Source organism: Lepisosteus platostomus, chromosome 1 (genome assembly GCF_059453375.1).
Source record: "Lepisosteus platostomus isolate fLepPlt1 chromosome 1, fLepPlt1.hap1, whole genome shotgun sequence".
Taxonomy (NCBI): domain Eukaryota; kingdom Metazoa; phylum Chordata; class Actinopteri; order Semionotiformes; family Lepisosteidae; genus Lepisosteus; species Lepisosteus platostomus.
In genome coordinates this window covers 77,111,916-77,126,265 of record NC_142611.1, presented here as the reverse complement: position 1 = coordinate 77,126,265, position 14,350 = coordinate 77,111,916, and the positions used below count along the sequence as shown (strand labels likewise).

The window sequence follows — 14,350 nt, the reverse complement described above, 5'->3', positions numbered from 1 at the left end:
ATCCTGAAACACTTCATCAACCACTGAAGTACAGCACCTATCGTTGTCCCATCTGTCTCTATAATCCAGGAGCGGGATTTCTAAAATTGCCTAGAAACTAAATTAAAAGTATAATCTGGGCTCTACTTTCTGTTTACTGTGTGAAGCCTGAAAATGTAATAGTCCTGTAGGATTGTAAAAAGGTACTGTATCTGTATATTTGTATCTTAATATTTTTTCTTTCCTGTTTTCATCTCTTGATTGTAGTTATACATTTTTCAAAACCCGTGGCCTGTGTTGATTAAAGCATCAGCCCAAATTAATCTACAATACTGTGTTCATCATTTTGTAAAAGAAACGGTGCGTGACTTATTGAATTACCCGGCTATGCAAACTAGGGTTGTAGCGTGACGGTAATGTAAATGACAGATGTAATGCCAAGTAGATTAAAATGAAATTGATATTTAAAAAAAAAATCTTTAAAGATCGAATTTATTATTGATTTATACTAATGGCCCAAACAGTAATAAAGCAGGGCATCCTGGGACGCCTTCCTCAAACAAAACTGTAATAAAAAAAAGTATTAAAAAACGTTCTTGTTACAGAAACTCGTATAACATTTATCATTCACTAACCACTGAAGAACAGCACCCAAATTCCCCTCTGGGCTTGTTCAGTTTGTCTTGAAAGCAGCCAGGGTATCAGCTTCAACAACATGGCTGGGCTGCTTGTTCCACACTCCCACCACCCTCTGTGTAAAGAAATGACTCTCATTCTCACGAGCCCTGCCCTGTAGTTTGCACTTGTGCCCTCATGCCCCTGTGGCAGGAGCATCTATCATATCTACATGTATTTTCTGACATTTTGATCCCAAATCTTTTAGATATGTGCTCAAGGGCACAACAGCAATGTTTCATCTGGGATTTGAACCCACAAACTTCCAGTTAGAAAGAAGTCTGGACCCCTGATAACTGTGCCACACTGCTGCTAATAGCTGCCAGCACCACCACTACAGAGCAGATCTGGAGCAGGCATCAGAAACCGGGACTTGGAGGAGGCCAGAGTGGAACTGAGCCAGGATGCTGGAGTCGTAACAGTCACAAACAAAGCCACAGGATCATAAATGACCAACCAATCAGGACCCTGGTTTAACATCTCATTGGAAGGACAGTACCTTTGCCTGCAGCACAGTATTCTATGGTTCTGTGACTGAGGCTCTGTGCCTGTGGCTAGAAGGTCGCCCATTCGTATCCCGAGGCCGGCAGAGGAATCCTACTCTGTTGGGCCCCTGAGCAAGGCCCTTCACCCCAACTGCTCCAGGGGCACCGTATAAATGGCTGACCCTGCGCTCTGACCCCCAGCTTCTCTCCCTGTCTGTGTGTCTCATAGAGAGCAAGCTGGGGTCTGTGAAAAAGACAAATTGTCTTTGGCTAATAAATTGTATATGGCCAATAAAGTGATCTTATTCCTGCAGGCCACCTTGGTGGGGGGTATTGGGGTGGAAATTCAGGTCCAGATGGAAGAGCGCCACCTACTGGTCCACCAGCACCACTGACAGCGGCAGCAACCTGGATGTCCTTAGTGGCCTCACCCTAAGGACAGACCCAGGACAAGCTGAACAAGCCCAAAAAGGAATTTAGGCAGCAGTCCATGGAAAACATATCTAATACCAAGAAAACAAGACATTTGCAAAACATTTTCAGCAACTGGATTCTTATGTTTTGTGCCCAAATAAACCTCGGAGCAAGGTATTATTACTGATATATCTACCCGTTTTCAGAAAACTTCTCATCTCTGGCAAAGGGCATAAGGCAGGACTACCGCTGGATGGGGCAGCAGCCTCAGAGACACACAAACACATAGGGACAATTTAGAGACATATATTAAATAAACAGCATGTCTCTGGAAGGTATGAGGAAAAGCAAGTGTGCTTTAACACCGTTTTTGTTAAATGTGGTTAGTTTTTTATTTCTTTCTGAGGAGGGGGAGATGTTATTTCCCCAGCACAGGAATGGTCCAGCAGGATTTAAGTAAATTTAGAAACACATAGACGCTATCGTGCCTACGTACATGTTGTTGAGGAATTAAACAGATGTTCTTTCAGATTTCTTTGTGTCAGGCCTCAGTTCATATGTAGAATATATTAATAAATTATTAGAAAGTCGCTTATGCACGGTGGGTATCCTTAACTAACGGAGAAAAATACACTCGACCACCATTCCGTATTTAAACATGGCGGTCATGTGGCAGGGTTATCTCGGTGTACGGTACGCGGCGAGGGACAAACTACTCCACGCCCATCGTTTAGTGACGATCGCAACGGAGCTGATTTGATCAGAGTCACGCCAGTCACAAAAGTGCTACAGACACTGGCCAGAGGCAGGCGGCCACCGCTTGGCGTTCCGTTCTTTATGAAAGACGGCTGGTAACTAAACCTGTTTTAATCATATTCAATATTTTTAAATGCATGGCGAAAATCGAAACAGAATTTAAGTACCGAGTTGGGCATCGGTCTTTTAAACAAAGTCAAGATAATTTCGCGTCGCAGGTTATGTTATCCATTTCAGTGTTTAGCAATATGATCCTGTGATATTTTATTCATGGCAACCCACTCTCACGACAGTGAAAATGTAATTATCCATTTAATTTCGGGATAAATCGCATTCGTGTTGCCAGATTTAGGGTGTTTGATTTTTTTTTTATTGTACAATGATAGAGATCTTAATGGTTTGCATTGTTAGCAATATTAGAAATTTAGATTTTTTTATTTATTTTTTTGTAACGGTTGCGGTCTCGTCGTCTTCACTTGCAGTGAGCTGGCGGACTGCGGCATGATGTCTCCGTGCGGGCCCCGGGCGGGCTGCGCTCTCGCCCTGCTGCTGCTGCTCTCGGCGCTGGTCGGCGGGGAGCCCGCAGGCGCTGACCAGGACGCTGGCACCGTCATCCCAGCCGAGAGTGAGTATCCAGCGCGGCCGCACGGCTGACAACGGCCTCCTCTCTCCGTGCCCTCGTCCGTGACCCGGTTTGTCTTGATGGGAACGAGAGCAGAAGGACCTGCCTCGCCGGTTAGCGCTGCAGGTCCACGTCTTTCTGGGACACTGTCAGTGCCCCCGTTAAAAGACCACGTTATTGGCCTTATTACAATTTCCTGTATTAGGAATTTATCTTTTCACATACCCCAGCTTGCTCTCCATGAGACACACAGACAGGGAGAGAAGCTGGGGGTCAGAGCACAGGGTCAGCCTGTACAGCACCCCTGGAGCAGTTGGGGTGAAGGGCCTTGCTCAGGGGCCCAACAGAATATGATTCCTCTGCTGGCTGTGGGATATGAACCAGCAACCTTCCAGCCGCAGGTGCTGTGCCACTGCACCGCCCCTTAAGTTTTACTAAACTGTTTTGCCAATTTAATATTCGTCCATAGAGCAGTTCTAATTGGCATATACTGGTAGAAAAGAAAAACAAAAAGCTGTATATGCGGAGTATATCCCAAAATGTATAATTGTCATTGGTATTGAATATTATAATGTATTCATAACTAATAATAAACGTATTTATAGGCACATGTAAAAAAACAACAACAAATCTCTTTACAGTAGTATACATAAAACAGAACGAAGAAAAATCACACAGCGGGCAACTAAACCTACAAAGAAACTAAATTATATCATCAAGACCTGTAGCAAAAAGTTAGTAGCTCTTTGGCTGAGTGTTACTATAGCTATGTGAGCAGGGAGCTCCACGGTCATGGAGCAGCAGGTGAGAAAGATCTGTCTCCCACTGTGCGCAGCCTGGTCTTCAGCACAGTAAGGAAGCCTGGATCAGCAGGTAGCAGATTAGGAGTTCGACCGAACTCCTGTAGTAACCTAAATAAACCTGAGGTGCCCTGGAGCTAAACTATTCATCACCTTTATATGTGAGCAGAACCTTAAACTCCACTCCACTCCACTCCAGATGTCACAACTAGCCAACAAATATTAATGAGGACAAAGTTATAATAATAATAATTGGTTACATTTACATAGCACTTTTCTGGACACTCCACTCAAAGCGCTTTACAGGTAATGGGGACTCCCCTCCACCACCACCAGTGTGCAGCCCCACCTGGATGATGCGACGGCAGCCATAGTGTGCCAGAACGCTCACCACACACCAGCTATCAGTGGGGAGGAGAGCAGAGTAATGAAGCCACTTCATAGAGGAGGATTATTAGGAGGCCATGATTAATAAGGGCCAATGGGAAATTTGACCAGGACACCAGGATTACACCCCTACTCTTTCTGAGAATCGTCCCTGGATTTTTAATGACCGCAGAGAGACGACACCTTTAGGTCCAATCGAAGGACATGCCTATTTTACAGTATAGTTTCCCTGTCACTATACTGAGGCATTTGGAGCCACACAGACCGCAGAGTGAGCGCTTCCTGCTGGCCCCACTAACACCTCTTCCAGCAGCAACCTTAGTTTTTCCCAGGAGGTCTCCCATCCAGGTACCGACCAGGCTTGTACCTGCTGAACGTGACTGTGTTGTCAGCTGTGAGCTGCAGGGTGATATGTTGATGCCCTAGTCAGTGAGGTGTTACGTTAGTGTGATCTTGATGAAGTTAAGGTAGATGTCCATTTTCTTTTAGCATCGGCAAGAGCAAGGACCTCAGTTCTGCAATGTTTACGTAGAGGGGAACAAATGTCCCCGTGTGACACGTCCAATGTGAGCTTCCAATGGGAACACAGAGTCCAAAACAAATATCTGCGGGCGAGGATTTTTAATTTCGACACCATCGACGGTGACACTGAGATCACCAGTCTTGTGTGGCTGTTGCTGGGAGGCAGTGAGTGTAGCCTCAGCCTTACTACAGTTTAGCCAAAGAAAGTTCTGTCGCCCCATACCTTACTCCAGATTACAGAGGGCTGCAGCCCAGACACTACTGCCATCCATTGCAGACCCGTATACACCCAGAGTAGAGAAGCCAGCAGACAAGACTGGTGATAACTCCTCTCATCCAGCTTCGAAAACCTGCCTCACGGATCCAAACCCCAACCGCCCGGTATCTGAACAGCTGCTTTCCCATGGCTGTCTAGAATTAGAAATCAACTACATATTTCTGCAGAACAATTGGTTATAGTTGGAAAGATATGTAGAGTCTCTCTCTCTGCCACAGGGATGTAAGAAAAAGGAATATGCTGCAGACAATTAGAGTTTGTATAAAAAGAAATTCATATTGTTGTTGTCTGTTTAGTCCCTCAGTTTTTTCACTTCTTCTGTCTTCCTTTTTTGATCCATCTAAATAGGGGATTGTTGTTCTATATCTGAACAAGTGTTGCAGTAAACTATAAAAGCAAGATTGACACCAGGAGGCACTTATTTACACAAAGGGTGGTGGGAGTATGGAACAAGTTGCCCAACCATGTTGTTGAAGCCAGAAGCCTGTAGGGGGATAGGTAGCTCTCCGGACACAGGAACACCATTAGTCTTCAACCTTTTCATATTTATTGTATCTGTTGTAGGGGCGACCTCACTGGCTTTCACCCCCAAACTTCACTTGCTACCTCAGGAAACAACCTCTGAGCCTGACAGGTTTGCAAAGCTGTTTTTCTGCGCCTCATATAGATTTCTTGTTTACCCGAACTCCGGCTTACAGCAGGATTTCTTAAGATGGGTGAAGGATACCGAGCACAGGTCTGGTGATCTTCCTGCTTCTCGGTCCTGACCTCTGACCTTCTCTGGCCAGGGTTGTGACCCCCAGGTGCGTCTACTTCTACTGTCTGCCTTGGTCTCACAGAGCTCCTTATAACCCTCTACCTCCGGCACGGCCTCAGAGCTGATACCCTGACATCTTTCATGAGATGGTTGAATGAGATCCTCCAATTAATTGGTTACTATCTACCAAACAGGCCAAATGGCCTCCTGTAACCTCTCATAAGTTCTAGTACTGACAATGGGACCAAATAGCACTGATGTTTCAGTTAGAGGTATTATTATAGACCAGCCTGACCAAGAGACAGGCTCAGCTTGAAAGCAGAATCGGCTTGGGGGATGATGTTTAGGAGCTGTGCCGTTCAGATTTCACAGTGCTCTGAAACGAGGAGAAGGAGTGACAGTGAAGCCAGATGTTTTGATGACAGCTTACACCTTACCCACCTTCTGCTTTCCCGATGCGTTACTGCCCGGTTCCTTCAGATAGCCTCTCCTGGGTGAAGAGCACGGGTTGTATCTGTTGCAATTTGAGTGCTCTGCTTCCTTTCTCGGCAGGTCGCCCCTGCGTTGATTGCCATGCCTTTGAGTTCATGCAGAGGGCGCTGCAGGACCTAAAGAAGACAGCCTTCAACCTGGACTCCAGGGTAAATACCAACCAACTTTCAGACCGATTCTGGGTCATGGGGGAGCCAGAGCCTGTCCTGGCAAGCAATGGGCACGAGGCAGGGTACACTCTGGACAGGACACCAGTCCATCACAGGGCAGGCACTTACACCGGGGCATGTTTTTCCAACGGTGGGAGGAAACCCATGTGAACATGGGGAGAGCATACAAACTCCACACAGATAGCACCCCCAGGAATTGAACCCAGGGCCCCAGCACCGTGAGTCAGCAATACTAAGCACTGCTCCGCTCTGCTGTCTTTCCGGGGTAAATGAGCCTGGGGTATGTGTTTGTTTTGTTGTTGTTTTTGCTCGGTAATTAGGATGCTCTTGATAAATACAGTGAGTCCTGTCTTTTGCAGCATTAAAACTACTTGTTCTAGGCATGTTTTTCAGAGAATATGACTTATGATTTTTTTTTCTGTTTTTTGACCACCTAAGGGTGAGATGTTACGTATCCTATGTTATACCTAAATAAGAACACCTGTTAAATACAGTATGTTTTGGGTATTTCTCCTAATTTCTACAATCAGTAAACTGACGGAGAGAATAACTAACAAGTATTTCATTTGTGGCACGGTCTTCCCTTGACAGTAATTTTAAAATTCATTTCCAGTGTGTCCCAACTTAATAAAGAGGAAGAGATCATTTGCAATGAATGCTCTGAGGTCACATTGTGTGTAAAAAAGCAATGCTTTCGAGCCCCGAGTATAAATACTGTAAGTACAGATGAAGGACTGCTTGTTTAAAGAAATGCATGATTGCCTGGCCACCATCTCAGATGTGACAAATGTTAGACACAATTACAGACGTGTGACATAAACAGACGTAAAGATCCAGGCATCTGTTTACACACAACATTCCCGTTACCCTCTGTTAATGACTAACCTCACATCTCTGGGCCTTGAGGTACTGTATGTCACTTCTCTAAGAAAACACGTTTATCTTTCCAACAGGCTTTCTCAGCACAGCATATTTAAATACATGACAGGAGGGAAAGGGGGCTTTATGTTATAGGTTTATGTGTGGTTGACATGTTGCATTGGTGGGAAGCTGGATTGAGTGATAGCAGTGTGCGTGCCATGTTTTCGCACTGGAAAAATCTAGCTGATTTGCAGAGCCTGTGACCTCATAAATTGAATCATTCATCATCATTCATCTGCTCACTGCAAATGCTGGACTGTGGCAGTATTTTGTCTGCTTTTCAAGCCCCAGAAGAACGATTTACAGCCAAAAAAGAGCGTCTCAGATGTTGCACCATGATTTATTTTCAAATCTTTCTTACAGTACTGTCAGTCCTTTAGAAACAATAGTTCTCTTGTCCTGGCCCGCAGTTTGCTGTACAAAATGAAATTCTCAGGGAATCAAATGTCTTTTTAATAACTAAAAAAAGCCTTGGGGATCCATTGAGTTTGAAATTATGCAGAGATAGCGCAGTTCCAAATAAAATAAGAATCTGAACAGCTCTAAACAGTGTTTCAGATCATAACATTAAAATCAGAGCTGAACAGCTTTAACAAAATAAGGTGTTTTTATGAGAAAGCCATACTAGTATATCAATGTTTGGTGGCTTTATTTGGTAACCATTTAATTAAGTACTGCCCCAAAAAACACTTACTCATCTTTAATGGGAATGTTTTCAAAAACAGAACCATCTGTATTGCTGTTTTATCAAAGTGTATAATTGATAAAATAGTACAGGGAAATAAATTAATGCTTTCACGATGGTGCATAATTGAGACTCATCTGCTAGTCATTAAACCCCACAGTGGAGCAGAGAAGTCCTCAGATAGGTCAGGCGATAACATGAGTCCATTTCACCAGGACAATTTGAGAGAGGCTGGGACATTAAATTGAAATTTACATAATTGCTTATTATGAATACATGGCACAAATAGATTTATCTTTGTACTCATCGCCAAAGGGAGGGTATTTGTGCTGTTAAGAACATGACAAAAGGATATAAATTAGCAAAACAAAAAAAGTTGGAAAACTATAGGCTGGGGGGAAAAGCATTGTTTGATTGTGTAGGTTAACTACAGTTGCCTAAAAAGAACACCTGTCATTTCACTGGCTAAAAATGTTTACTGAACCTTCACCTGGTGTAAGAGATCTCCTGTTAACTTCCCTATAATTCAGATCTAGAACATAAGAAAGGTTACAAGTAAGATGAGTTTCATTTAGCTTGTTTATTAGTAGCTAATTGATCTAAATATCTCATCCAGCCGTTCCTTGGAAAGACGCCAGGGTATCAGCTTCACCAACATGTCTGGGTACAGTAGCTTGTTCCATACTCCTGCAACTCTTTGGGTAAAGAATTTTCTCCAGTTCAGGCGTGAAATGAGCTTTCATGTGATTTTGGATTGTGTCATCTGATTTTTGTTTGCTTTGTTCATTCTAAAGACGTTTGCTGGATTGACTTTGTCAGTATATTTGAGGATTATGCTCTGTTATTTTTCAATTTTTTTGCAGACAGAAGCCCTGCTCCTGAGGGCAGAAAAAAGAGCCCTTTGTGACTGCTTGCCTACCAGCACCCTGAGCTGAGCCAGCAACAAGAAGATCCCCATTCTGATGGTTTTTTACAACAACAGTCCTCCAGACACCCCCAATAAACTATATTACAAGCTGTATTATGACGCTTGAAAAAAATCAGATTCATACTGTAACAAAAAAAAAAACAAGTTAAGGATTTTGAAGTAAGAGAAAGGATTTACCATTTTTGTGTTATACTTCAGTTAGTTGTTTGGAGCACTGCAAGTAGTTACCAGCACAGCAGGAGCAGTTGTATAGTGTACAGCTCTGTTCTACAAAACAACGTTTTGTTTTTGTTAAAAGAATTGGTGGAATATTGTTTTGGGGTGGTGATTTTGTAAAGTCTATTTGTAAGCAAATTTAAAAGCTAGGTAGTAAAAAACATAGTACAGTACCTTCTTTTCTCCCAGCGCAGCCCGGAGGAGGAAATGGAGATTGCTTGAAAGTGTTCACCAGTTGGGTTTCTTAGCACCAGAATATTTCCATACTGAAATATTCAACTTTAAAATAACATATTGCAAAAATCTTTCACGATGGTAAAGGGTTCTCAATTTTTGTTATGCAGATTATTGTTTCACGAATGTAACGGATAAAAGACATATAACAGAAATCTTCATCATCGTAGAAAAACTCTTCTGTCTTGTGTAATCCTGGGACTCGTGCTGTTTTGCTTTTTCATTTCTACATTGTGATTTGACACCTGTGTTGACCTGAACCTTCATTATTAACCTACGGTTGGTTTTTCATCATTAGTTAACAGGGTCTGATTTTCCTAAGCATTATGTTATATTTGGCAACATAAAATTAGTCAACATTTGGTTTGATATGTTAAAAATTCAGCAGGATATGCTGGATACAAATAACAGGGATAACATTTAATCTAAACTTACCAATTGTGTTCAGACTGTCAGACCCTGCAAGAGGTATGCAAGTTTTAGCTAGTTTGTAAAGTAGAAAATGTAAAATGTTGAAGAAATGTCACAGTTTTTCCGTTATTTTTTGTTAATGCCTCTTTTTCTACACTTTGCAAAGTTTAAGGCACTAAAGTTTTCATTACTGTATCTGTTACTTCCCTTGTATTAAAATGCAAACGTGTCACTGTATTTTGTTACAACTGATCATTTTTGATAATTGAATCCGCCTGTTACATTATGCAGAAGACATTTCCATTGATAAAATCCTTTGAGGGTGGCACAATGGTTAGCGTTGCTGTCTCACAGTGCTGGGGCCTTGGGGTGCTGTCTGTGTGGAGTTTGTATGTTCTTGTGTTCCTGTGGGTTTCCACCAGGTGCTCCGGTTTCCTCCCACAGTCCAATGACAAGCTGGTAGGTTCTTTGGCTTCTGGGAAAATTGGCCCTGGTGTGAGTGTGTAGGTGCCCTGTGCTGGACTGGTGTCCTATCCAGGGTGTACCCCACTTTGTGCCTGTAACTTGCCAGGATAGGATCTGGCTCCCCCATGGTGCTGAATTGGATTAAGTGATTAGAAAATGGATAGATGGAAGTAGCCCTTTGCAGATTCTTGTCAAGCCCAGCATCATGGATGTGTAGAATTCAGGAAAGATCTATTTAATGTTCCAAACATGACATCTTCATCAGTTGGGGTCTTCTCTGTGGAGCACGAAAGCAAGAATAACCCAGCAATTTCTTAAACACTGTCGTTGTTCATAAACTAGCTGTGGAAACTACTGACTTTTACCCTGATTTTCTGTAAATCCTATAGCAAGCGGTAGTTGTATTCTGCCAGTTGTAACAGTTCTTTGCTTTGGTTTCTAAATCTTTGGCACTAAAGCTTAAAAACACACCAGAACTTTAAACTAATGCCCTCACTTTTTACATTATTCAAGTTTTCTGAACGGCATCCAGTTAATAAGATAAGAACATGTTGTTGGCCATATACAATTTCTCACATTAGGAATTTGTCTTTTCACAAACCCCAGTTTGCTCTACATGAGACACAGAGGCACACAGAAAGAAGCTTGGGGTCAGAGCACAGGGTCAGCCATTTATACAGCACCCCTGGAGCAGCTGGGGTTAAAGGCCTTGCTCAAGGGCCTGATGGAGTAGGATTCTTCTGCCAGCTGCAGGACTTGAACTAGCAACTTTCCAACCACAGACATAGTTCCTTAGCCACAGTGCCACTGCTCCATCATGCCGCCCGAAAGCCTCACTTAACAGACCATATGGAGAAGACAGAGCTTGATTCGCTCATCAAAGTAATGGGAATTTTTAAGGAGGCCACGACAGGAGACAAGGAAACTATCGTTAACATCCCTACTCTTACGGAGAGTGCCACGGGCTCATTAATGACTAGTGTAGTCTGAATCTCGGTTTGACGTCTCATCTGAAGGACGAGCTGCACAGAGCAGCAGATAAAAAGCTCAGGCAGAGATTCTCCGCTTCGTGTGTCCGTGACGTGAGGCTGATCAGATTGCGCGACCCTCAAAATGCACGATATACAGGCGAAGGAGAGGAAACTCAGTCTGGGATCTTGAAGTTAGTAGTACAAAAAGTCAAATGTACTCCCAGTGTCTGCCAAATCAGTTTTTTTTTTTGAGCGCGTGCCTTGAGGGGAGAACAATGAATTAAATATATATGAAAAAAATAATGACATGTAAACTTGCCCGGCAGAAGCAAAACTGAGCTTGAATCCAAACATTAACTGAGTACAACGCTAAAATTGATATATTTTTTATAAATAAGGATATTACCTAAAAGAGTAAATTTAATAATTTAACTATTGAATTAATTAATAATAACGAAATAGGCATAGGGTCTGCTATTTGAAATATCTAAAGACTGAGGTAGACGGGCGTATTGAGTATGTCTGAAGATTTTACCAAGGTGTGTATTAAATATTTTTATTACAATGTCCGGCAAAACTTCGATTCTTTTAAAATGCTGCACAAAGGCTTAATTACCCGAAAACTGCGCAAAAATGATTTTTGATATGATAATTTCCTGTCTGCAGTTCTGTAAAGGAAACGCACTCAAGAGGGCAGTCAAACGCCACTGGTAGTTCTTCATCTGTCGCAGTAATGCAGACATTTCAGGAACATTGTAATGTGAGGTAATGGGCCGCCGCACTTACAGGCTTGAACTAACAGTAATAATAAAACACTGATCTGCTGGTTTCGTGATCTGTACGTACATATATTAAAACAGGTTCAAAGGCGATGCGTTTAATTATCCTACTGCACTTTGGAATATAAAATACTGAAAGACGTTATAACCACGTCCTGTAAAAATTAGTCAGCAAAATATGAAGAATCCCAGCTACAAAGTCAGCACAACTCTTAAAATAATAAACTGTGTTACAGTACTGTGACTTGGCCTAGTCCATTCTTCAGGTAGATAAAAATACTGAAGTGTGACACATACACTTTCCCAAATTGAGCTACGCACAGCTAATAAACCATGTGAAAAAAATGAGTGTTAACCCTTTCCTTATATCTGTGCTACCGTTTCTGTACTCCTGGCGACTTCCCAAGTTGACTTATTATGTATTATTAAGTAATGGATGCACTGTGATATTGAAAAAGAAAATGAAAGCGTTCAATGAGGAAAAAAAGGAATTAACTCAGATTTACATTTTCTATCATTCCTTCATTACAGCTAAGAACTCTAGAGTAATATGCGCCCCCGTCTGAGCTGTAATTCGACAGAGCGGAGCTCCCGCCTCTTGCGTGTCTCATAGGACCAGACGCAGCAGTAGCTAAACCATCAGAGCAGCACGAAGCGGGACTGCAACGTGAAACTGTCTCGGAGGATTTGTTGCAGCAGAACAGAGGCCATTAGCCAGCGTTAAATTATGCGCTTGTTCTCTTTTAGGGAAGCACACGAGGCCGGAAGAGCACCCCTTGTGGGCAGAGAGTCCCAGTCTCAGTTTACCCAGAAGACTTGACAAATCCCACAGCGCAGGGGTGCAGAATTAATTTACACCAATGGGAGATGATTGGAACCTTAACAGGAGCACACATATACTCCACATAAGATCTGAGGAAACAGATCTTTCCACAAAGCAGGGGTAAGAATATGTACAGTGAACTCTATTGTACTGGTCCAACAGACCTCTGAAACTTGAGAACATGAGCACTAGGCAGAGATTGAGAAGTTTAGTAACGCGTGTGCTGTGTATGGACTGAAACACAGCACAAGAGACAGCTAAATTAGTGAGTCCACCATGAAATATTTCTAAAAGAAGACAGCAACCCATTCAGCTGCACTTTCATTACCGCCTGCAGATTGAAATAAAAAGCAATGTGTCTTTCCACTCCACCCTAGTAGACAACAGTAAAAGAGTGTCCAGTCTTTACTCTCTCATACTCTTCCCAAAGAACGTGCTCAGATCTAAGCTGATCCAGCCTGCAATGAGTGAAGCTGCCAGTGAACTGCTACAAGAAATCTCATATTGTTTCACCAAAGGGTTTTGAATGTGAAAACCCAGGTGAGGACTAAGTAGCAACAAGAGTCAATTTGCAGGAAATGACACAATGTGCACAGGAAAGCACTTTCAACAGCAAAAAGAATGATCTGGCTAAAAGACACTTTTATTTTCCGTGCGATATTACCAGCCTGCGCTATGATCTACTGTAGCAAGCCTCTTAAAGTCAGGCTTAGCTTTTGCCCTCTGTATGAATGAAGTTTGAATAAAGATCCCACTGACTACAGTATGTTCTGCTTTGTGGAGACTTCTAAAAACTCGAGTTTTCCATTCTTGTTTCGGCTTTTGCTTGCGGTTTCTCCTAAGATCAGGAACCCCTGTTGCATAATTAGAAAAGACCAATGTATTTCTCCCATAAATAATTAAAAACAATTCAATTCTCGATGTAGTAAACGTTTGCATATTCAGGAATTTTATCACTTGTAAAGCTAGAAATAGGAACAGACATGTTATATATTAACAGTTGGAGTACAAAACGCAGTCAAAAGATTTGGCCAGTAGGGGAAATGGGGAGGTAGGTAGCTTGTGTGTGGTGATGGCATTATTACACAACAACCTGTGCCAGCAGCTTGGCACAGGCGACATTAATGCGCCCCATTCATTCGACGGCTGAAGCCAGGCTCTGTGTTCATCTGGGAGACGTGCATTTGTGATTGGCATCATGGTCTCTTCCTGAAAATGACTGGGGTCCCGTCCAGAGGCAGAGAAGCTGCGTGTTCACAACCTCTGTTTCCAAAGCGCACCCTAGTCCTGCTGCAAACCTCACCAGGAAAACAGTCTTGTAAACATGAACGCATGAAGCCGGTGCACGCAAATTCCATTACCACTACACACCAGAGCACCCGAGAGCTCCCTCTCTAGCTCAGGTTTCAGGGTCCAAGGAAGAAACGTTGTGAGAGCTCCAGCAGAGGTTTAGCAGGACAGGCTTTGCGGTGTCTGAGACTGTCCCAAGCACTGTTCCTGCACTGCGGTCTGTTAAAATGAGCTGAGAGTCTCACCACACAGTGATCCCACTGCAGAATGGAGCCTGGGTGACTGTGCTCA

At 42.9% G+C, this 14,350-nt stretch overlaps 1 protein-coding gene and 1 long non-coding RNA gene across 2 annotated transcripts; both read left to right on the top strand.

Annotated features, from left to right (window-relative positions):
• The first annotated feature begins 2,258 nt into the window (after positions 1-2,258).
• Positions 2,259-9,968, top strand: nicol1 (NELL2 interacting cell ontogeny regulator 1). The gene is made up of 4 exons (XM_088638185.1): positions 2,259-2,404; positions 2,792-2,934; positions 6,227-6,315; positions 8,806-9,968. The coding sequence occupies exons 1-4, from the start codon at positions 2,391-2,393 to the stop codon at positions 8,875-8,877; spliced, it is 318 nt and encodes a 105-aa protein (XP_088494311.1). The 5' UTR covers positions 2,259-2,390; the 3' UTR covers positions 8,878-9,968.
• Positions 9,969-11,723: 1,755 nt separating this feature from the next.
• On the top strand, positions 11,724-13,535 carry LOC148678745 (uncharacterized). Its single transcript, XR_015926358.1, has 2 exons — positions 11,724-11,932; positions 12,694-13,535. It is a non-coding gene; the product is annotated as an uncharacterized LOC148678745 (long non-coding RNA).
• The last annotated feature ends 815 nt before the right edge of the window (positions 13,536-14,350 follow it).